Below are 23306 nucleotides of genomic sequence, written 5' to 3'. Positions count from 1 at the left end.
GCATATTCTTGCCTCCTTTGTCAATAATAAAGTACCCATAGGTGCATGGGTTTATCTCTGGGTTCTCTATTTTGTTCCATTGGTCTATATTTCTGTTTTTGTGCCAGTACCATACTGTCTGGATGACTGTAGCTTTGTAGTATAGTCTGAATTCAGGAAGGTGATTCCTCCAGCTCCATTCTTCTTTCTCAAGTCTACTTTGTCTATTTGTGTCTTTTCTATTTCCATATGAGTTGTGAAATCTTTTTTCTCATTCTATCAAAACTACCAGTGGATTTTGATAGGTATTGCATTGAATCTGTAGATTGCATTTGGAAGTATAGTCATTTTCACAATAATGATTCTTCCTACCTAGGAGCATGGAATATCTCTCCATCTGTTTATGTCGTCTTTGAATTCTTTCATCAGTGTCTTGTAATTTTCTGTATACAGGTCTTTTGTCTCCTTAGGTAGGTTTATTCCTAGATATTTTATTTTATTTAAATGGTGAATGGGATTGATTCCATAATTTCCCTTTATGATTCTTCATTGTTAAGTATATAGGAATCCAGGTGATTTCAGTGCATTAAACTTGTATCCTGCTACTTTGCTGAATTCACTGATTAGCTCTAGCAATTTTCTTTTGGGTTTTCTATATATAGCGTCATGTCATCTGCAGAGTGAGTTTTACTTCTTTTTCTATTGGGATTCCTTTTATTTCTTTTTCTTCTGTAATTGCTATAGCTAGGACTTCTAAAATTATATTGAATAATAGTGGTGAAAGTGGGCACCCTTGTCTTGTTCCTGATCTTAGGGGGAATGCTTTTAGTTTCTCACCATTGAGAATAATGTTTGCTGTGGGCTTATCATATATGGCCTTTAGTATATTGAGGTAGGTTCTTTCTATGCTCATTTTTGAAGCATTTTTATCATTAATGGGTGCTGAATTTTGTCAAAAGCTTTTTCTGCGTCTATTGAGATGATCATATGGTTTATATTTTTCAGTTTGTTAATACGTTGTATCATATTGATTGACTTGCATATATTGAAGAATCCTTGCATCACTGGAATAAAGCTGACTTGATCATGGTTTCCAAATATAATTTCTTCAAAAATTTTCTCAGTGCCTCTCTTTTTTTCTTCTTCTTCCGGGACTCCTAGAACTCCAATGTGGGTGTGCTTAATATTGTCCTAAAGGTCTCTGAGACTACCCTCAATTCTTCTTATTCTTTTCCCTTTATTCTGCTCTTCAGCAGCTATTTCCACCATTCTATCTTCCAGCTCACTTACCCGTTCCTCTGCCTCAGTTCTTCTACTATTGGATCCTCCTTCAGAATTTTTAATTTCATTATTTGTGTTATTCGTATCTCCTTGCTTACTTTTTACTTCTCCTATGTCCTTGGTGATTGTATTAACTGTGTTAAATGTTTCTTCCATTTCTCCATTCTATTTTCAATCTTTCAGAGCACCTTTACTATCATTATTCTGAATGCTCTTTCAGGTAGATTATTTTGCCTTTGCTTATGTGGTCTTGTGAGTTTCTACCTTGTTCTTTTATTTCTGCTATATTTCTCTGTCTTTTCAGCATTTTTTGTAATAACTTTCTCCACTTGAGTCCTCCTTTCCCCAGGTTTTAGGGTTGTATTCCTTCATTTTGGTTTTTTTTCCCTTGGAGGGAAAGATTGGTTGAGTGGTTTGTGTTGATTTCTTGCTAAGGGTGATTTGTGCCTGTTTCCTTGTGGGAAGAAATCAAGCAGATAAAGCAGGAAATTACAGAAAAAATGGGACATATACACACACTTCCACACATACATTTATAATCAAAGTATTCTAACGAAAATAGTACATGAGGTTGACTTGGTGAACAAGGATAACCAAAGGTGATATCGACCAATTAAAGCATAGCAAGCTGTGTTCAATCTGCAAAACTGAACATGAGCAGAGTGCCAACTGAGGAATGTTACAAAGAGAGCTCAAAAGTATAACTTACTTGGTGAAAAAACAAAGAGTAAGGAGATGCAACCAGTCCATCCTAAAGATCAGTCCTGGGTATTCATTGGAAGGACTGATGTTGAAGCTGAAACACCAATACTTCGGCCACCTGATGGGAAGAGCTGACTCACTGGAAAAGACCCTGATGCTGGGAAAGGTTGAGGGCAGGAGGAGAAGGGATGACAGAGGATGAGATGGTTGGATGGCATCATTGACTCAATGGACATGGGTTTGGGTGGACTCCAGGAGTTAGTGATGGACAGGGAGGCCTGGCATGCTGTGGTTCATGGGGTCACAAAGTGTTGGACACGACTGAGCAACTGAACTGAAGGAAAAAAGGGAGAAGAAAAAAGAGGAGAAAAGAGCAGGGAAGGAAAATAGAAAAGAAGGGAATATAAAGAGGGTTAAAGAGAGAGAAAGAAAGGAAAAAAATAGAAGAGCAAAGACAGCATATATATATATATATATATATATATATATATTCAGGAATAGCCACAGCAGTAGTAATTATGTGACTTCCTTTCAGTAAGAAAATAAGCTTTTTAAATCAAATTCACTTGTATAACACTATTGAGAAAGTATGCATTTTTAGAATGTAAAACAGAAGTTTGAGGGCAGAGACGGTCGTTTTGCCTTTTCTTCTTTTGTTTTCATGTTTTGTCTTCCTTCAAAAAATGTATAATGAGCTCTTGCTACATCCTAGATGCAATACTAGAAACAAAAGATTTAAATGAATTCTCAGCTTTCCGGGGAGTTTGGCATATGTACATTACAGTGCAGCAGGCATATGCTCTTGACCACAACCAGAACGGTCAGAAATTTATTTTCTGATAAAATATGATGTATATATTGATCTTAAAAATAGATAAAAAGATAGTGGATTAAAGAAGCTGGAGCAAAATGCTATAAGAGAAAAAGCCAACTGTGGGAATAAGCAGGAAATGAGTGATAGGAAACAGTTGATTACAAACAAATTGTATGATGATGAAGGTTGAGGATTTTTATTTTCTCCTAGAAAGTTATTATTCTTTTGTAGAAATTTCATTTCTCTCTCAAAGCATGTGCTTAATTTTCAGTCACCTGTAGTAGCATTATACATTCAGACTTTTTAAATGAAACGAAGATGAATATTTTTAATGATAAAAGGCACAATCACAAATAAAATAGACATCACAAACCATTCAGTTCAGTTCAGTTCAGTCGCTCATTCGTGTCCAACTCTTTGTGACCCAATGAATCACAGCATTCCAGGCCTCCCTGTTTATCACCAACTCCCAGAGTTCACTCAAACTCATGTCCATCGAGTCGGTGATGCCATCCAGTCATCTCATTCTCTGTCGTTCCCTTCTCCTCCTGCCCCCAATCCCTCCCAGCATCAGAGTCTTTTCCAGTGAGTCAACTCTTCACATGAGGTGGGCAAAGTATTGGAGATTCAGCTTTAGCATCAGTTCTTCCAATGAATACCCAGGACTGATCTCCTTTAGAATGGACTGGTTGGATCTCTTTGCAGTCCAAGGATTTGACAAGAGTCAAAGATACATAAAGCAAAAATCAGAAGAAATATAAGGGAAAAGAAAAAGATGCAAAATCATAGTGAGACATATTAACATTTTCCTGAGAATATTTTATGAACTCCATAAAAATAAGAATAGGAACATCTTGAATGAAGTCTTTAATAATTTAGATATAATAGATTTATATTTATATTAATATATATTAATATTTTATCCTACATAAATATATTCAAAAGTTTGTATGTCATACATTGTTTCAGATTTCCATTCAGGTTAAGTTCAGTCAGTCAGTCATGTCAGAATCTTTATGACCCCATGGACTGTAGCCCACCAGGCTTCCCTGTACATCATCAGCTCCCAGAGCTTACTCAAGCTCATGTCCATTGAGTCAGTGATGCCATCCAACCATCTCATCTTCTGTCATCCCCTTCTCCTCCTGCCTTCAATCTTTCCCAGCGTTAGAGTCTTTTCAAATGAATCAGTTCTTGACAATGGGTGGCCAAAGTAGGGGTGTTTCAGTTTCAGCATCAATCCTTCCAATGAATATTCAGGACTAATTTCCTTTAGGATGGACTGGTTGGATCTCCTTACTGTCCAAGCTGCTCTCAAGAGTCTTCTACAACACCACAGTTAAAAAGCATCCATTCTTCCGTGCTCAGCTTCCTTTTTACTCCAACTCTTACATTCATACATGACTACTGGAAAAACTATAGCTTTGACTAGATGGATCTTTGTTGGTAAAGTAATGTCTCTTCTTTTTAATATGCTGTCTAGGTTGATCGTATCTTTTCTTCCAAGGAGCAAGCATCTTTTAATTTCATGGCTGCAGTCACCATCTGCAATTTTGGAGCCCCAAAAATAAAGTCTGTCACTGTTTCCATTGTTTCCCCATCTATTTGCCATGAAGTGATGGGACAGGAATCCATGGTCTTAGTTTCCTGAATGTGGAATTTTAAGCCAAATAATTTCTCTCCTCTTTTACTTTCATCAAGAGGCTCTTTAGTTCTTCTTCAGTTTCTGTCATAAGGGTGGTGTTATCTGCATATCTGAGGTTATTTATATTTCTCCTGACAATCTTGATTCCAGCTTGTGCTCCATCCAGTCCAGTCTTTCTCCTGATGTACTCTGCATATAAGTTAAATAAGCAGGGTGACAATATACAGCCTTGACGTGCTCCTTTCCAGATTTGGAACCAGTCTGTTGTCCCTTGTAAAGTTCTGACTGTTACTTCCTGACCTGCGTACAGATTTCTCAGGACGCAGGTAAGGTGGTCTTATATTCCCATCTCTTGAGTTTTCCACGGTCTGTTGTGACCCACACAGTCAAAGGCTTTGGCACAGTCAATGAAGCAAAAATAGATGCTTTTCTGGAGCTTTCTTGGTTTCTACATGATCCATCAGATGTTGGCAATTTGATCTCTGGTTCCTCTGCCTTTTCTAAAATCAGCTTGAACATCTGGAATTTTACGGTTCACGTATTGATAAAGCCTGGCTTGGAGAATTGTAAACACTACTTTACTAGAGTGTGAGATGAGTGCAATTGTTCAGTAGTTTGAGTATTCTTTGGCATTGCCTTTCTTTGGGATTGGAATGAAGACTGACCTTTTTCAGTCCTATGGCCACTGCTGAGTTTTCCAAATTTGCTGGCATATTGAGTGTAGCACTTTCACAGCATCATCTTTCAAGATTTGAAATAGCTCCACTGGAATTCCATCACCACCACTAGCTTTGTTTGTAGTGATGCTTTCTAAGGCCCACTTGACTTCACATTCCAAGATGTCTGGATCTAGATGAGTGATCATACCATCGTGATTATTTGGTTCATGAAGATCTCTTTTGTACAGTTCTTCTGTGTATTCTTGCCACCTGTTCTTGATATCTTCTGCTTCTGTTAGTTCCCTACCATTTCTGTCTTTATTGAGCCCGTCTTTGTATGAAATGTTCCTTTGCTATCTCTAATTTTCTTGAATAGATCTCTAGTATTCCCCACTCTGTTGTTTTCCTATATTTCTTTGCATTGATCGCTGAGGAAGGCTTTATTGTCTCTCCTTGCTATTCTTTGGAACTCTGCATTCAGATGCTTATATCTTTCCTTTTCTCCTTTGCTATTTGCTTCTCTTCTTTTCACAGCTATTTGTAAGGCTTCCTCAGACAACCATTTTGCCTTTTGGCACTTCTTTTTCTTAGGGATGATCTCCTGTACAATGTCACGAACCTCCATCCATGGTTATTCAGGCACCTTGTCTATCAGATCTAATCCCTTGAATCTAGTTGTCACTTCCACTGTATAATCAAAAAGTATTTGATTCAGGTCATACCGGAAGTGTCTAGTGGTTTTCCCTACTTTCTTCAATTTAAATCTGAATTTGGCAATAAGGAGTTCATGATCTGAGCCACAGTTAGCTCCTGGTCTTCTTTGTGCTGACTGTATAGAGATTCTCCATCTTTGGCTGCAAAGAATATAATCGATCTGATTTCAGTGTTGGCCATCTGGTGATGTCCATCTGACCACGTTTTATCGGACCTCTCCACCATGACCCGTCTGTCTATGAGCCTACACAGCATGGCTCATAGAGTAGAGTCTTCTCTTGTGTTTTTGAAACAAGGTGTTTGCTATGACCAGTGTGTTCCCTTGGTAAAACTCTATTAGCCTTTGCCCTGCTTTATTCTGTACTCGATTGCCAAATTTGCCTGTTACTTCAGTTATTTTTTGACTTTCTTCTTTTGTGTTCCAGTCTCTATCAGGTAAAGCACATCTTTTTTTTTTTTTTTTGGTGTTAGTTCTAGAAGATCTTGTAGGTCTTCATAGAATAGTTCAACTTCATCTTCTTCAGCATTGCTGGTTGGGGCATAGACTTGGATTACCGTGATATTGAATGGTTTGCCTTGGAAACGAACAGAGATCATTTTGTCATTTTTGAGGTTGCACCCAAGTACTGCATTTCGGACTCTTATTGCCTATGATGGCTTCACCATTTCTTTTAAGGGATTCTTACCCACAGTGGTAGATATAATGGTCATCTGAGTTAAATTCACTCATTCCAGTCAATTTTAGTTCACTGATCCCTAAAATGTCGATGTTCACTCTTGCCATCTCCTGTTTGACCACTTCCAATTTGATTTGATTCATGGACCTAACAGTCCAGATTCCTCTGCAATATTGTCCTTCACAGCATTGGGCTCTACTTCCATCACCAGTTATGTCCACAACTTTGTGTTGTTTTTGCTTTGGCTCCGTTTCTTCATTCTTTCTTGAGCTATGTTTCAACTGATGTCCAGTAGCTTATTGGGCACCTACCGACCTGGGGAGTTCATCTTTCAGTGTCCTATATTTTTGCCTTTTCATCCTGTTCATGGGTTTCTCAAGGCAAAATACTGAAGCAGTTTGCCATTCCCTTCTCCAGTGGACCACATTTTGTCAGACCTCTCCACCATGATCCGTCCGTCTATGAGCCTACACAGCATGGCTCATAGTTTCAGTGACTCAGACAAGGCTGTGGTCCAAGTGATAAGATTGGTTAGTTTTCTTTGATAGTGATTTTCAGTCTGTCTGCCCTCTGATAGAGAAACATAAGAAGCTTATGGAAGCTTCCTGATGGCATAGACTGGCTGAAGGGGAAACAAGATCTTGATTAAACTGGTTTTCAGATTAAATGAACTCAGAAATCTTAGTCAAAATTAATGTGGAAAATGCACATATTTTGGTTTAAATTTCTGAACACAATGATGAGAGATTTGCAAGCCTTGTGACTGAAATGGAGTTATAAAATTGGTAGGGTGGGATGGAAATATATTCTAAAGAAAGTGTTGCACCAACAAAGATCCAGAGGAAATAAAATTAAAGGTTTTCTTAGAAATTGAGAGTAATCAAGATGGATGGCAAGAGTTTAAAATAAAGTCAATGACCACAAAGGAAAACAAAACTAAATCACTAAAAGAACAATGTAAAACTGGAGTATATACATTGTGTACATTATACATTCTTTCCTTTTCTTCTTTCATTTTTTTTCTTTTTTTTAAACAATAATTACTATACATTTTTTACTAAAATTTGAAGAATCCAGATTTCAGATTCAGTCCTAATTATTATTATTAAGGAAGAAATAAATTCCAGTAGCATTGTAACAAATAGATTATTATCACCATTAGGTTATCATAACTATTCATATTCTCTCATAACATTTAACAAAATATTATGATTTTTTAAAATTTGTCTCGATCAAAATTCTAAATAAGTCCTTGAATAGGCATTGCTGCTTCAATGATATGCTGAGTTTGATTATTAGATATTAAAATTTGGACCATGAAATATTACTCAACATTGCATGCAAATTGTTTATCAGTAAAATATGATGTAAAGTGACTAAACAAACATAAAAACTAAGTTAAGGTCTCATTAATGAAAAACAGATTAATCAGTTACTCAAACTGTTTGCTAATATATCTTTCTACCATTTTTGCCTCAGGGTTATGATGATGGCTATGGGGGTGAATATGATGATGAGATCTATGAGACTCATGACAATAGCTATGCCATCCAAGCACAAAGGTACGTTGTCTAAAGCATCCTTATCAAGATGATTTCTTATCTTGCTATTTTGTTTCTTGTAGCTGAATATTAGTTGCATTTTGTGAAAGTTTCTAGCAGTGGAATTAATTTATTGTCCTTCTGAATTATCAAATTGCTTATTAGACTGTGAGAAATAAAAGATAATAATCTTGCAATTGGTAAAAATGAAATAGTATTATGCAGTTTTAAGATTAGGTGATTGTCATAACTAATCAACTCATTATGTGAGTTTGTATTTAAAAAATACTGCTGATATTGGAGTTTATTTTTAGTGAATTCATAATTAAGACAATAATAAAAGCAAATCTCTTGTTCAGTGGGGATATATTGCCGGAAATTTAATTTTGACTTTTAAGACAAAAGACAGGAAAATATTGGTGCTCTGAAAAGAGAAAAATTCTTAAAACATCTTATGGAATCAAGAATTTATTTCTTTTAACTGATTTTAAAATTTCCAAGAAACAAAAATCTAAGACCAGATAGCTTCACAAACTCTAAAAAGCATTTAGAAGAGAACTAACACCTGTCCTTCTGAAATCATTTCAAAAGTCTCAATGAAAGGAAAACTCCAAAACCCATTCTAGGAGGCCACTAGTACCCTGATACCAATATCTGGCAAAGATACCACAAAAAAAGAAAATTACTGGCCAATATCACTGATGAAAATAGATGAAAAAAATCCTGTACAAAACACTAGCAAGTTCCATTAAAGCATCATACACCATGATCATATGGTATGTATTCCAGGAATGAAAGGACTTTTCAATATCAACAAATCAATGTGTAATACACCACATCAACAAGTTGAAGAATATAAACCATATGATCATTTCAATGGATACAGAAAAAGCTTTTTACAAAATTCAACACTCAGTTATGACAATAACTCTCCAGAAAAATGGGCATGGAAGGAGCATACCTCAATATAATAGAGGCCATATATGACTAACCTAGGGCTTCCCTGGTGGCTCAGAGGTTAAAGCGTCTGCCTCCAATGTGGGAGACCCGGGTTCGATCCCTGGGTTGGGAAGATCCCCTGGAGAAGGAAATGGTAACCCACTCCAGTATTCTTGCCTGGAGAATCCCATGGACGGAGAAGCCTGGTAGGCTACAGTCCACGGGGTCGCAGAGAGTCGGACACGACTGAGCGACGGAACGGAACGGATGACTAAACTACAGCTAACATCATACTCAATGCTGAAAAACTGAAAGCATTTTCTCTAAGATCGGTAACAAGACAAGGATTTCCACTCTTGCACTTTTATTTAACATAGGTTTGGAAGTCTCAGATTTGGAAATCAGAGAAAAAAGAAGAAATAAATGGAACACAAATTGGTGGTGGGGGGAAGTGAAACTTTTGTTGTTTGTATACAACAAGATAACATACATAGAAAATCCTAAAGGTGCCACCAGATATTTCAGTTTAGTTCAGTTACTCAGTTGTGTCTGACATTTTGCAATTCCAGGGACTTCAACACACCAGTCTTTCCTGTCCATAACCAACTCCTGGAACTTACACAAACTCATGTTCATTGAGTCAGTGATTCCATCCAACCATCTCATCCTCTGCTATCCCCTTCTCTTCCCGCCTTTAATCTTTCCCAGCATCAGGGTCTTTTCAAATGAGTCAGTTCTTTGCACCAGGTGGCCAAAGTACTGGAGTTTCAGCTTCAGCATTAGTCCTTCCAATGAATATTCAGGACTGATTTCCTTTAGGATTGACTGGTTGGATCTCCTTGCAGTCTAAAGGACTCTCAAGAGTCTTCTCCAGCACCACAGTTCAAAAGCATCAATTCTTATGTGCTCAGCTTTCTTTATAGTGCAACTCTCACATCCATATATGACTACTTGAAAAACCATAGCTTTGACTAGATGGGGACCTTTGTTGGTAAAGTAATGTCTCTGCTTTTTAATATACTGTCTAGGTTGGTCATAGCTTTTCTTCCAGGGAGCAAGCGTCTTTTAATTTCATGGCTGTAGTCACCATCTGCAGTGATTTTGGAGCCTCCCCCAAAATAAAGTCTGTCACTGTTTCCATTGTTTCCCCATTTATTTTCCATGAAGTGATGGGACCAGATGCCATGATCTTAGTTTTCTGAATGTTGAGTTTTAAGCCAACTTTTTCACTCTTCCCTTCCACTTTTATCAAGAGGTTCATTAGTTTTTTGTTTTCTGCCAGAAGGATGATGTCATCTGCTAATCAATGAATTTGGCTAATCAGTGTTTCAGGATGCAAAGTTAACCACAGAAGTCTGTTGAATTTCTACACACTAACAAAGATCAGAAAGAGAAAACAAGGAAACAATCCGTTTGCTTCCAAAAATAAATAAATAAAATATCCTGGTATAAACCTATCTAGGGAGACAAAATACATTTACTCTGAAAACTACAAGAGACTATAAGAAAGCTATAGGAAAGAATGAATGAAAGGAGGAAAGAAAGAAATTATTACACAAATGGATGGAGTAAAGATATACCATGTTCTTGGATTGGAAGAATCAATATTGTCAAATAGACTATACTACTCATGGGAATCTACAGATTCAATGCAATTACTCTCAAATTACCAGTGCCATTTTTCACAGAACTAGAATTTTTTAAAATCTTAAAATTTCTGTGGAGACGCAGAAGATCTCAAAGAGTTAAAGAAATTTCCAAACAAAAATGGATCTGGAGAAATCACGCTGCCTGACTTCAGACTGTACTACAAAGCTACAGTCATCAAAAGAGTATGATACTGGTACAAAAACAGAAATAAAGATCAATAGAACAGGATGGAAAGCCCAGAGATAAATTCATACACCTATGGTCAATTAATCTATGATAAAGGAGGCAAGAATATATAATGAAGAAAAGACAATCTCTTCAATAAATGGTGATGAGAAAACTGAACTGCTATATGCAAAAGAAGGAAATTATAACATTTTTTAATGCCATATAAAAAATAAAATCAAAATGGATCAAAAATCTAAATGTAAGACCTGATATTATAAAAGTATTAGAGGAAAATATAGCAAAATACTATTTGACATAAATCATAACAATATACTTTCCCCTCTGTCTCTTAGAGTAAGGGACATAAAAATGAAAATAAACCAATGGGACCTAATCAAACTCAAAATCTTTTGCAAAGAAAAAGAAACCTAAGCAAAGGAAAAGAACCCACAAATTGGGTGAAAATATTTGCAAACTATGGAACCAGCAAGGGATTAATCTTCAAAATTTACAAACAGGTCACGCACCTCAATATCATAAAAGTAGCAATCCAAATTATCAGAAGACCCTCTTAAGCAGACATTTCTCTGAAGAAGACAAGAGATGGCCAACAGGTGAATGAAAAGGTGTTCAACATCACTAATGATTAGAGAAATGCTAATCAAAACTACAAGGAGGTATCACTTCACATCAGTCAGAATGGCCATTATCAAAAAAGTCTGTCAACAATATTTTCTGGCGAGGGTGTGGAGAAAAGGGAGTCCTCCTACACAATTGGTGGGAATGTAAATTGGTGAAGCCACTATTGAGAATAATAAGAAAGTTCCTTAAGAAACTAAAAGAGCTACCATATAATATAGAAATCTCACTCCTGGGCTTATTTCCAGAGAAAAACATGATTTGAATGGATACATTCCTTCCAATGCTTACTGCAATAGCCAAGACATGGAAGTAACATGAATGTCCATTGACAGAAAAATAGATAAATAGATAAAGAAAATTTGGTACATATATACAATATATGTATATTAAAAAGAATCAAATGATTTCATTTGCATCAACATGAATAGATTTGGAGATTATACTAAGTGAAGTAAGCCAGACAAAAACGAACATCATAGGAGATTAATTATATGCACAATCTAAAATAAATGATACAAATGAAAGTATTTACAAAACAGAAATAGAATCACAGACTTAGAGAATGAATTTATGGTTACAAGGGGTGAAGAGTTGAGGAAGGGAGAATTTGGAAATTTGGGATTGACATGTACACACTGCTGTATTTAAAATGGATAACCAACATGAAGACTCTTGAGAGTCCCTTGGATTGTAAGATCAAACCAGTCAATCCTAAAGGAAATCAACCCTGAATATTCATTGGAAGGACTGATGTTGAAGCTCCAATAATTTGGCCACCTGATGCTAAGAGCCGACTTATTAGAAAAGACCCTGATGTTGGGAAAGATTGAAGGCAGTAGCAGAAGGGGACAACAGAAGATGCGATGGTTGGATCGCATCATCAACTCAATGGTCATGAGTTTGAGCAAGCTCTGGAAGTTGGTGATGGACAAGGAAGCCTGGCATGCTGCAGTCCATGGGATTGCAAAGAGTCGGACATGATGGAGTGACTGAACTGAACTAAATGAACATGAACCTACTCTCTAGCACAGGAAACTCTGTCCAATATTATACAATAACTTAAATAGGAAAAGAATTTGAAAAAGAATAGATGCATACATATGTATAACTGAATCACTTTTCTCTACACCTGAAAATAATGCAATGTTGTTAATCAACTCTCCTTTAATATAATATGCTTTTAAGAAAGTGAATTACAGGCTCAATATATGAATTTTAGTACACAAATATTCAGTCTGTAGAAATTGTATTTCTTCAAGCCTTTTCCCTCATTTTTGTGTTCAAATAAGTTTCAATTCTTACATAGAGACAACATATTTTCATAAAATTTAGTATGAAGGAACTGGATGGATCATCAACAATAAAAGTAAATTACAATAAAAAAAAAAAAAAGCAAGCCAAGAAATAATTATTTCCTTTCTAAGTGAATATCTTGTAAATCTCTTTATATATACTCACAATCTGTGATAAAATGAATTTCTACTTTTTGAAAGTTGGATTTATTGAAGTATTATATTTACATATGGTAAAATTTGCCCATCTAGGCTACAGTTGTTGTATAAGTTTGACCAATGCAATCCATTATTATGCCAACATTATGATATGCTAAGCTAAGTCACTTCAGTCGTGTCCGACTCTGTGCGACCCCATAGATAGTAGCCCACCAGGCTCCACTGTCTCTGGGATTCTCCAAGCAAGAACACTGGAGTGGGCTGCCATTTCCTTCTCCATTATGATATAGGGCTTTTCAATCAACCACAAGTATTTCCATACTGGTCTTCAGGGCCAACATTTTCCACACTTGAGGCCCTGAGAACCATGATTCACTTTGTCACCATAGTTTTCTAGAATGTCATATAAGAAGAAGCAATAAAAAGTATAGAATTTTCAATCTGTCTTTTTATTCACTCTATATTGATTCATGTTATTGTGTGTGTTAGTGTTCTTTTCCTTTTTACTATAGTGTGGCATTTGACGGTAAAGATGTACCACAGTGTCCTCATTCACCAGCTTAGGACATTTGAACTATTTCTATATTTTGCAATTATGAATAAAGTTGGTATAAAACAAATACATTTTTAAAAAGTTAATCATGTATTATATTTTTCTGAAAATAAATTACAAATTTCATGGCCAAGTAGGAATCCATGTGATTATTAGCTAAATGATTCTCCCATATATGATTCACAGAAACACAACAGGACTAATTGTCATAAAATCATTATAGCATTGACCATTTATTGATCAGCTTATCGGCACTCAAAAAGATTTAAATGCATTAAGTAATATTTGGAGGAGGGAAATGGCCAAGAAAGAAACCACTTTAAGTTCATTAAGTAGTGGAGGACATCTACATGTTGTATTACATAGTGAATACTTTATGGCCTGAGAGACAGCATAGCGAAAAGAATGACAGAGAATTCTATTTAGGAAAACCACTTTTTTAGGAGAAAAAACAAAACAAAACAAAAAACCTCATGTGAACAGATACCTGTAAAGCTCAGTGTAACTTAAGATATTACAAAGGAAATGAGCTTTTTCAACTTTGAGTTCTTGATTACTTTGTAGCAGGGTAAATGAAAAAGGCATCATGAACCAAGAGCTACTGCTTCAGGTAATAACTTAATTGTTCCAATTACACAGGAGTTACTTAGGGTGGTGGGGAAGCTTTGCATCACATCACAAACAGTAAGTAGATTACTGTATGCAAATTGGCTATTTAAAATACTTGCTAATATTTTCAATCAAATTTATATTTCATCACTGTATATTAGTGCATAAAAACAGTGATATAAAGTTCTGTACCATGTTTCAGAAACTGTTGGCAGAAAACATAATTACCACATGCTATAAACACTGCTAAAATAGAGTAAAATCATTTCTTTATGTAGCTCTACAGTTAAATTCAACTTGTTGAAATTTTGGAACGACTTTCTTCATCTTTATTCTGGTTAGTTTTAATTGGATTTGGTTTACTCTAATAAACAAGGAAGAAGCAAAAATTGGAGATTATAATAACTTATCTTGAATGTTTGAAAAGTGAATACTAGAATAATTGGATATAATTATGAATAAAATTTTGCTTCCCCAGTGGCTCACCAGTAAAGAAACTGCCTGCAATGAGTCAGGAAGATCACCTGGAGGAGGGCATGGCAACCCACTCCAGTATTCTTGCCTGTAGAATCCCTTGGACAGAGGAGCCTGGTGAGCTACAGTCCATAAGATTGCAAAGGGTCTGACTGAAGCAACTGAATACACACATACATATAACATTTAATGGCTATATAGAATAACCTGAAAATCACTTTATATTTATGAAATATAATTTATATGTAAAATATATTTTCTATGCACTCTACTACCTTCTCTTTTCCATTTCTTATCCATTCAATTTTTTATGGATAAATTTTTCCCACATTCCTAGACCAAGTTCAAAAACCAATACTTCTGAAGTCTTTTTTAAATCTATATTTGTGAATAATATGATTCTATGCTGAATTTCAAAAGCATCATGTCTTTATTTCTTTAAAACATTTTCCCTCTCTGCCTTGTGTTGGGATTATTTGTGTACCTGTCCCTTTTCACTCTAACTACTTGCCTATAATCCTAGTCTGATACACCCTTTTGTTTTTCAAAACATCTATCTTTGAGCATTTCATGATGTGTGTGCTGAACAGATGATCATAGAAAGCATGGATGTGAGACCTGAGAGGTATCTACAAGATGGAGATAAAAAAAATAAGAGCCTCATCCCTCAAAGAGAATGCAGTATTTGGTATTATATGTATCATTTTTACCGAAAAATATTTATGTATTTCTGAGATATCTTAGTGCTAAAGCAGAAAGAAAGAGGTCATGAAATTAACTACAGTGATATTAGTACTCTGTATTTAATAATAATCAAGCACTTGTTAAATGATTACTTGTGCCAGAGAGTATACTCACCATACATTGACAATACATATTTTTAAATTTGTAAATGTATTTTAACATTTTCTCCTAAGAATGCCTTGGAGGACTCATGTGCAAGCGGCATATATACTTAAATTAATATAAGTGAAACAACTAGTATAGAGTAAGCAAGTATTAAGAATTAGAAATAAAAGTTTACTTTCTACAAAAATCAGTTTGAAATTGGTTCTGTTTTCAGCTGGTGGTTCTTTAATTGGATATTTTTAAAATTTATTTATTTTAATTGGAGGATAATTATATTTATGGAGAGAAATGGAGAAAACTTTTAGAGAAATATGTGATCATAAATCATCTCCAACATTTACAAATAATATGAATATTATTTTGACATTGTATTGGTCAAATCAAAAGAAACACTGATTTAGAACTTTGAAGGTAATACTATAGTTTTGTGTGACTTAGCAGAACTGAGATAAAAGGAAAAAAATTATTTAGATAAAGTGGGTCTTAATTGACCAGTTACAGAATTTGTGGAGATTATAAAATCAGATCTGGCATAATTCCTAAATGGAATAATTATTTCATTTTTAATAGAGAATCTAAAGAAAGTTCACAAGGTAACAGCCCTACAAATGTTCACCTGGAGTTCAGAAACTATAAAACTTCAATTAGCCCCCAATTGTCTTGTAAGATGTGGTTAGTTAGTTGTGGAAAATTTCAAAACGATCATAAAAGGGGCTTTACTAAAAATTTAGTTGAGGCAGCTCAACTAAATAACAAGTTCAGTTCAGTTCAGTTCAGTCGCTCAGTCGTGTCCGACTCTTTGCGACCCCATGAATCACAGCACACCAGGCCTCCCTGTCCATCACCAACTCCCGGGGTTCACTCAAACTCATGTCCATTGAGGCGGTGATGCCATCCAGCCATCTCATTCTCTGACGTCCCCTTCTCCCCCTCCCCCCAATCCCTCCCAGCATTAGTCTTTTCTAGTGAGTCAACTCGTCGCATGAGGTGGCCAAAGTATTGGAGTTTCAGCTTTAGCATCAGTACTTCAAATGAACACTCAGGATTGAGTTCCTTTAGAATGGACTGGTTGGATCTCCTTGCAGTACAAGGGACTCTCAAGAGTCTTTTCCAGCACCAGAGTTCAAAATCATCAATTCTTCGGTGATCAGTTTTCTTCACAGTCCAACTCTCACATCCATACATGACCACTGGTAAAACCATAGCCTTGACTAGACGGACCTTGGTTGGCAAAGTAATGTCTCTGCTTATGCAGAGTACATCATGAGGAACACTGGGCTGGAGGAAGCAGAAACTGGAATCAAGATTGCCGGAAGAAATATCAATAACCTCAGATATGCAGATGACACCACCCTTATGGGAGAAAGTGAAGAGGAATTCAAAATCCTCTTGGTGAAAGAGGAGAGTGGAAAGGTTGGCTTGAAGCTCAACATTCAGAAAACAAAGATCATGGCATCTGGTCCGATCACTTCATGGGAAATAGATGGAAAAACAGTGAACACAGTGTCAGACTTTATTTTTTGGGCTCCAAAATCACTGCAGACACTGATTGCAGCCATGAAATTAAAAGATGCTTACTCCTTGGAAGGAAAGTTATGACCAACCTAGAAATAACATGTTAAGGTCTGATAAAGATGAAAGTGATATGGAGGATTTCCAATCATCTTTTTCCCTTGTCCTGCATCTATGAGAAGGAAAAGTAAAGAAATAGATTAATAAGATTACTATACAAGTTTCAAATTGCAGGGCTAGTGTTGCAGTTTCCAGGGAAGCTCAATTACTTGAAGTCTATGGCTTGAGACAAACTACATCCTATGATCAACATTTTTAATTAGATCAAACATTAAATTCTGTTTATGTTTTGGTATTTTTTGTTGCTCTTCAAAGTTATTAACATTTTCAGAAATCAGTCCTCTGTAATCACATAAATTCACAAGTCTATACCAACAAAATGTTTTCCCCCCCAACACAAAACTCTACACCAAATTAAATAGATACAGAAAAAAAGTAACTTTCATGTACTTAGAGGCAAATAGTAATTTTGCAAGTGAAAGTCGAAAGACCAATTTTGATCTTTGATTCTTATAAGATTTCAACTTGAATGTGAAATGTTAAGATTTTGTAATTTTTCCATATAAATTTCTAAGTGCAGAATTGTAATAGGCAAATATAAAAATGGAAGACTTTACTTTCCTTGAAGTATGATCAGGTGTTTAATTCACGCAAACTAGGAAAATAATCCTCTTCAGATTAATGGAGGTATGTGCTAGGGGAGGAAAGATAAAGGTCCACCTCACATATATTAGACAATAGTTTCCAAAGTTTTCTAGAATGGAGACCCTTTTAGAATATTTACAACTGTCAGGTGAAAAATGAGACAAATTATGAAAGCTTGAAGAGAGCTTAATGAGGAAACTCTTTTCAGAGTATATCCCAGGGCAAGGTGTTTACCACCAAAATCCAGGCATGGAAGGAAGATGGAAAACTGTCAGAGAGCTGTCCTAACAGAGAAAGGCTCCTCTCCTTTGAATCAGAGTGGCAGCCATGGCCAACCAATAAAGAAGAAGCTCAGGTGTTCATATCCTGACTTTACTTTGCTCCCATTGGCTGAACCCACTAGGAGGTAAATGACAAGAAACAGAGTAAATGAAGTTGCCAGCAGTAATCCTGGGTATAGAGCAGGGTGGAGGGAAGGGTGGAAGAAGGGGAAGCAAATGGAAGAGAGCCTACACAACATCCAAAATGATTATCAAGCTTTGAAGACAGTTCATTGTATATATATTAGTGTCAGTTGCTTGACGATATAATTACATGCATTTGCTATGGAAACAGCAGTGCAATTTGTATTTTATTAATCATAAAGAATTTATACTAAAAAAGTCACAATATACATTAACATATAGCTATACATTTGTGAGCTAATATCTTCTTGAATCCCCTGGCACAGGTTAACTCCTTGAGGGTCAGGGCGTCCATGGTGGGGACCATTGTTCTGTTGTTCAGAGGCTGCTTGGAACTCGTCATTCATGATGACTAGCATTAGTTTGCAATACCATGAGGCAGAAAAAAAAAAATGAAGCTTAAAAATGTTACTTTCCCTTGTTCATTAAAGTAGTGAATGTTGGCTTCAAAATCATATCTGCTAACTCCAGATGCTTGAGACATAAAGACTAATAAATACTGTCTGAAAAATCTAAGTTGATTTATTGATTCAGCAGACTTGTTATATACCCAAGCAATACAGAGAGAATACGCTTTAATATAATAAGAATATAGTGAGCTATTTGCATGCTTTTCAAAGAGCTCTGACCAAAAGATACTAATAAGCAGGAAAAAATAAAATTGCTTAGCTATTGTTTTTAGGTTATAAGTTTAATGTGAGCCATTGTATTTGATATTTTACAGGAATCTGAAGTGTTAGGTCTATGAATTTGACATGGTCACGTAGGATATGGCAAGATTGAACATCGAAATCTTAGGAATCACTGAACTAAAATGGACTGTAATAGACAAATTTAATTCAGATGAACATTATATTTAATATTGTGGGCAACAATCCCTTAAAAGAAATATTAGCCCTTAGCATAGCCTCATAGTCAATAAAAGTCCAAAATGCAGTACTTGAGTGCAACCTCAAAAATAGCAGAATGATCTTCGTTCATTTCCAAGGTAAAGCATTCAGATTCACAGTAATCCAAGTCTATGCCCGAACTACTGATGCTGAAGAAGCAGAAGTTGACAAGTGCTGTGAAGATCTGCAACATCTTCTAGAATTAACACACACACACACACAGTCCTTTGCATCATAGGGGACTGAAATGTACAAGTAGGAAATCAAAATGTACCCAGAAAATCAAGCAAGTTTGGCCTTGGCGTACAAAATAAACCAGGGCAAAGGCTAACAGAGTTTTGTCAAGAGAACACATTGTTCATAGCAAACACTCTTTCATTAACACAAAAGATAACTCTACACATAGACATCATCAGATGTTCAATACTGAAATCAAATTGATTATATTTTTTGCAATTGAAGATGGAGAAACTTTATATAATCACTAAAAACAAGACCTGGAGCTGACTCTAGCTCAGATCATGTGCTTCTCATTGCTACTTCAGGCATAAATCAAAGAAAGTAGGGAAAATCACTGGAACATTCAGGTATGGCATAAATCAAATTCCTACGATTATACAGTGGAGTTAATGAAGAGATTCAAGGGATTAGACTGGTAGACAGAGAGCCTGAAGAACTATGCATGAAATTTAGTAACATTGTACAGGATGAAGTGACCAAAACCACATCAAAGAAAAAGAAATGCAGGAGGCAAAGTAGTTGTCTGAGGAAGCTTTACAAATAGTTGAGGAAAGTAGAAAGTGAAAGGCAAAGGAGAATGGGAAAGGTATACCCAACTGAATGCAGAGTTCCAAAGAACAGCAAGGAGAAATAAGAAGGCCTTTTTTATGTAAATGATACAAAAAACCGAGGAAAATAATAGAATGAGAAAGACTAGAGATCTCTTCAAGAAAATTGGCGATATCAAGGGACTATTTCATTGAAGGATGGGCACAATAAAGAACAGAAATGATAAGGACTTAAAAGAAACAGAAGACATTAAGAACAGGTGACAAGAATACACAGAAGAACTGTTAAAAATAAAGTATTGATGTCCCCTATAACCACGATACTATATTATCCCACCTAGAAGCCAGGAGTGTGAAGTCAAGTGGGCCTTGGACAGAACTACTGGGAACAAAGCTAGTGGGGATAATGAAATTCGATCTGAGCTATTTAAAATCCTAAAAGTGAGGTTATTAAAGTGCTGCACACAGGACTAGGAAAGGTAAGTTTTAATTCCAAATCCAAGGAAGGGTAATGCCAAAGAATGTTGAAACTACAGTACAATTTCACTCATTCTACATGCTAAAAATGTCATGCTCAAAATTCTTCAATCTCTGACTTCAGCAATCTGTGAACCAAGAACTGCCAGATATACAAGCTGGGCTTAGAGAAGGCAGAGGAACCAGAGATCCAATTGCCAACATTCACTGGATCATGGAAGAAACAAAAGAATTCCAGAAAAACGTCTGCTTCCTTGACTACTCTAAAGCCTTTGACTGTGTGGATCACAAAAACCTGTGGAAAATTCTTAAAGAGATGGGGATACCAGACCACCTAACCTGTCTCCTGAGAAACCTGCATGCAGGTCAAGAAGCGACAAAACCAGACGTGTAACAACAGACTGGTTCAACATTGGGAAAGTAGTGTGACAAGGCTGCATATTGTCGCCTTGTTTATTTAGCTTGCATGCAGAGTACATCATGTAAAATCCTGGGCTGGGTGAATCACAAGCTGGAGTCAAGACTTCTGGGAGAAATATCAACAACCTCAGTTATGCAGATGATACGACTCTAATAGAAAGTGAAGAGGAACTAAACAGTCTCTTGATGAGAATGAAAGACTCATCCTTATTTTGTAATTCAGTTCTTTTATGTCTTAAACCATAGTCAGCAATGAGTTTGAACTTACAGATGGTTTTTTGATTTGAGATATTTCCCCATTCATGGATTTCTCACATATCTGCAGACCTCTACACAGACAGTGGATCTGGGACTGTTTGAAACCAGAGAGGGAACCCAGATCTTGATACACACTACTCTTCTGTTATTATCATCTGACATATTTATTTTAAGTATCTCGGATAACTGATAGTTTTAGGAAAGAAGCAATGAGTTTCTTAAAATTATTATTATGTATTCATTGTATGTTTGTTAATTTAATTTTAATGATATTGTATCTATTTGTCAAAATAGTCAGTTTGTATATAAAATATACATTAAGGTGCATTTCATAAGACTCTAATAAGAGTTAGAAAAATAATTTTCCCTGGTTATTTGAATGACAAGTTTCCCAAGAAAACTTAAGGAAGCATCCAGTTAGTAACTGAAACCTGTTCAATCAGTTGCTGAGATCAGCACATGTCAGCAAATTCATTTAGATTTATAGACACCCCTCAACATGAATCAGGAATGTATTAGACAAACCACGTGCAATCAGAGCTTTAGAAATGTGTAATATGAGATCATCTTAGACTCCTGAAGAACCTGATGTGTTTCAAAAGGCAAGTTAAAGAATCCAAGGTGAAATTCTGGCTTACATGGTAGATAAAAAAGCTTAGTTTCACCATAAAAAGAAATATATTCAACAAATAGTTAATCAACATACTTAAGGGGTCATGAATGTTCATGAATATATGTAATTGTCAAGGTGTAACAATAAACCTGTTGCAAACTGGAAAGTACGTGCTCTGTCTAAAGCAACCATCTCCTGTTCAACTTTAGGATATTGTGGCCACGTGATCCATGTATGGTAAGGGACTCAGTAGTGTTCTTTATTTCCTCCAAAGAAAATCTGAAAGTCTAGCTTTTCTGGTTACTATTCCTACATAACAAGCCTCTTCAAAACCAAGTGGTACAAGTTTACCATCTTTATTATCTTGAGGATTTTTCACATCAGGAATATTAACAAGGCACAGGAGGTGTGACTTGCTTCTACTTTCCTGTGTCTGGGAAGTCTAATAAGGTAAGGCTAAGAGCTAGAATCATCTGGAGGTTTCTTTAGCAGTTGATACTATATGTCTGCTGGTATCTTAATTGTAGCCGCTGTTTGAAATACTCATGTTTAGTGCTCTCCATGTCACTTAGGCTTCCTCATCACATGGCAGTTCAGAGCACCAGATATTCCTTGAATACCCCAAGGAACAAAATAAAAGCTGTATCATCTTTTGTGACTTACCTCATTCTTTTAGTTATAAGCAAGTCACAAGTGCAGCCAAATTCAAGGGGTTTATTAGACAGCACCATACAATGGGGACTGGCATGGTTCAAGGATGAAAAATTATATCATGGGTCTTTTTGGAAAATATAACTTGACACATCAGTTTTTCAGTGCAATATTCTGAATTTTATACGATGAAAACTCTTTCTTTAATTAAATACTTTAGAGACTAGTGTTAGGTAGCCATTCCCATGACCATGTTTCCAAAATTCTACCCTACACACACACACACACACACAAATCAAAATAGAAAAGACATATCCAGAAAATTCTTCCAAGGGCATCGTATAAAAGAAGTCCTTCAGAACAGCTCTCTGAGGGCACTATATGGTCTGTTGAAGAATGTTCTAAAATCTAAGGGTGGTGTATTTGCAGGCAAGGAAGGCGGACATACAAATAAGTGCATAAGCATGTGATGAGTACTATCCTAGGATGTGCCAGAGGGTACATAGGAGACCATCTAAGCATAAGGTTAAGAGAAAGTACCAAAAATCTCCTCAGAAGAACTGATGCCAAGCTACCATTTAACCAGGGAAATAAAATTTAGCCAGGCAAGGGTATCCTCATGTGCAAAGAGAAAGAAATGAAAATATATAGGAGGGGGGTTCAGGAAGGGGAACTCATGTATACCCGGGGCAGATTCATGTCAATGTATGGCAAAACCAATCAATATAATATTGCAAAATAATTAGCCTCCAATAAAAAAAAAAGAATCACATGTCCTTCAGGTGAATCAGATTATAACAGTGGCAGGACATTTAGCTAAGTGATAGAAAAGGAGCTGGAAATCTTGTATACAGCACATAGAAGTAAGAAAAGAATGCTATTTGGATACAATCTGAGGTTGTCTTGAAGTCCAGAAGTTGGTCATCACTGGGGAAAATTATGGTTATCCTTTTTCCATATCAGGCAGATTTGGTCATTTGCATTAAGTTCTTAGTTGCTACTTTGCCCCTTTCTGAAAAACTTTTCTTTCCTTTCTTTGCTTTCTTTCATTCCTTAGTCAATTTACACTAAAAACAAAAAAATGCCCTCCAGGTCTTGCTTTTTTGCACTTGCACACTGATAATGAAAGAGGGGAGATATGTTTCTTGTAATACCGTTGTCAAAATGGAAAATGTAATCTG

The 23306-nt window shown here is 36.0% G+C and overlaps 1 protein-coding gene across 3 annotated transcripts in view; it reads left to right on the top strand.

The window, feature by feature from the left end:
* The window catches only part of KHDRBS2 (KH RNA binding domain containing, signal transduction associated 2), a 795143-nt gene that overhangs the window by 707473 nt on the left and 64364 nt on the right, over window positions 1-23306 (top strand). For all 3 annotated transcript variants that reach the window (XM_055406844.2, XM_088831069.1, XM_088831070.1), the window contains one exon: window positions 7951-8033. In XM_055406844.2, coding sequence (XP_055262819.1) covers window positions 7951-8033 — 83 coding nt within the window. The remainder of the gene's footprint in view (window positions 1-7950; window positions 8034-23306) is intronic.

This window comes from Moschus berezovskii, chromosome 23, assembly GCF_049115385.1.
Source record: "Moschus berezovskii isolate FMDL1 chromosome 23, NW_MosBer_1.0, whole genome shotgun sequence".
NCBI classification, from domain to species: Eukaryota; Metazoa; Chordata; class Mammalia; order Artiodactyla; family Moschidae; genus Moschus; species Moschus berezovskii.
This window is presented reverse-complemented; position numbering and strand designations above follow the sequence as displayed.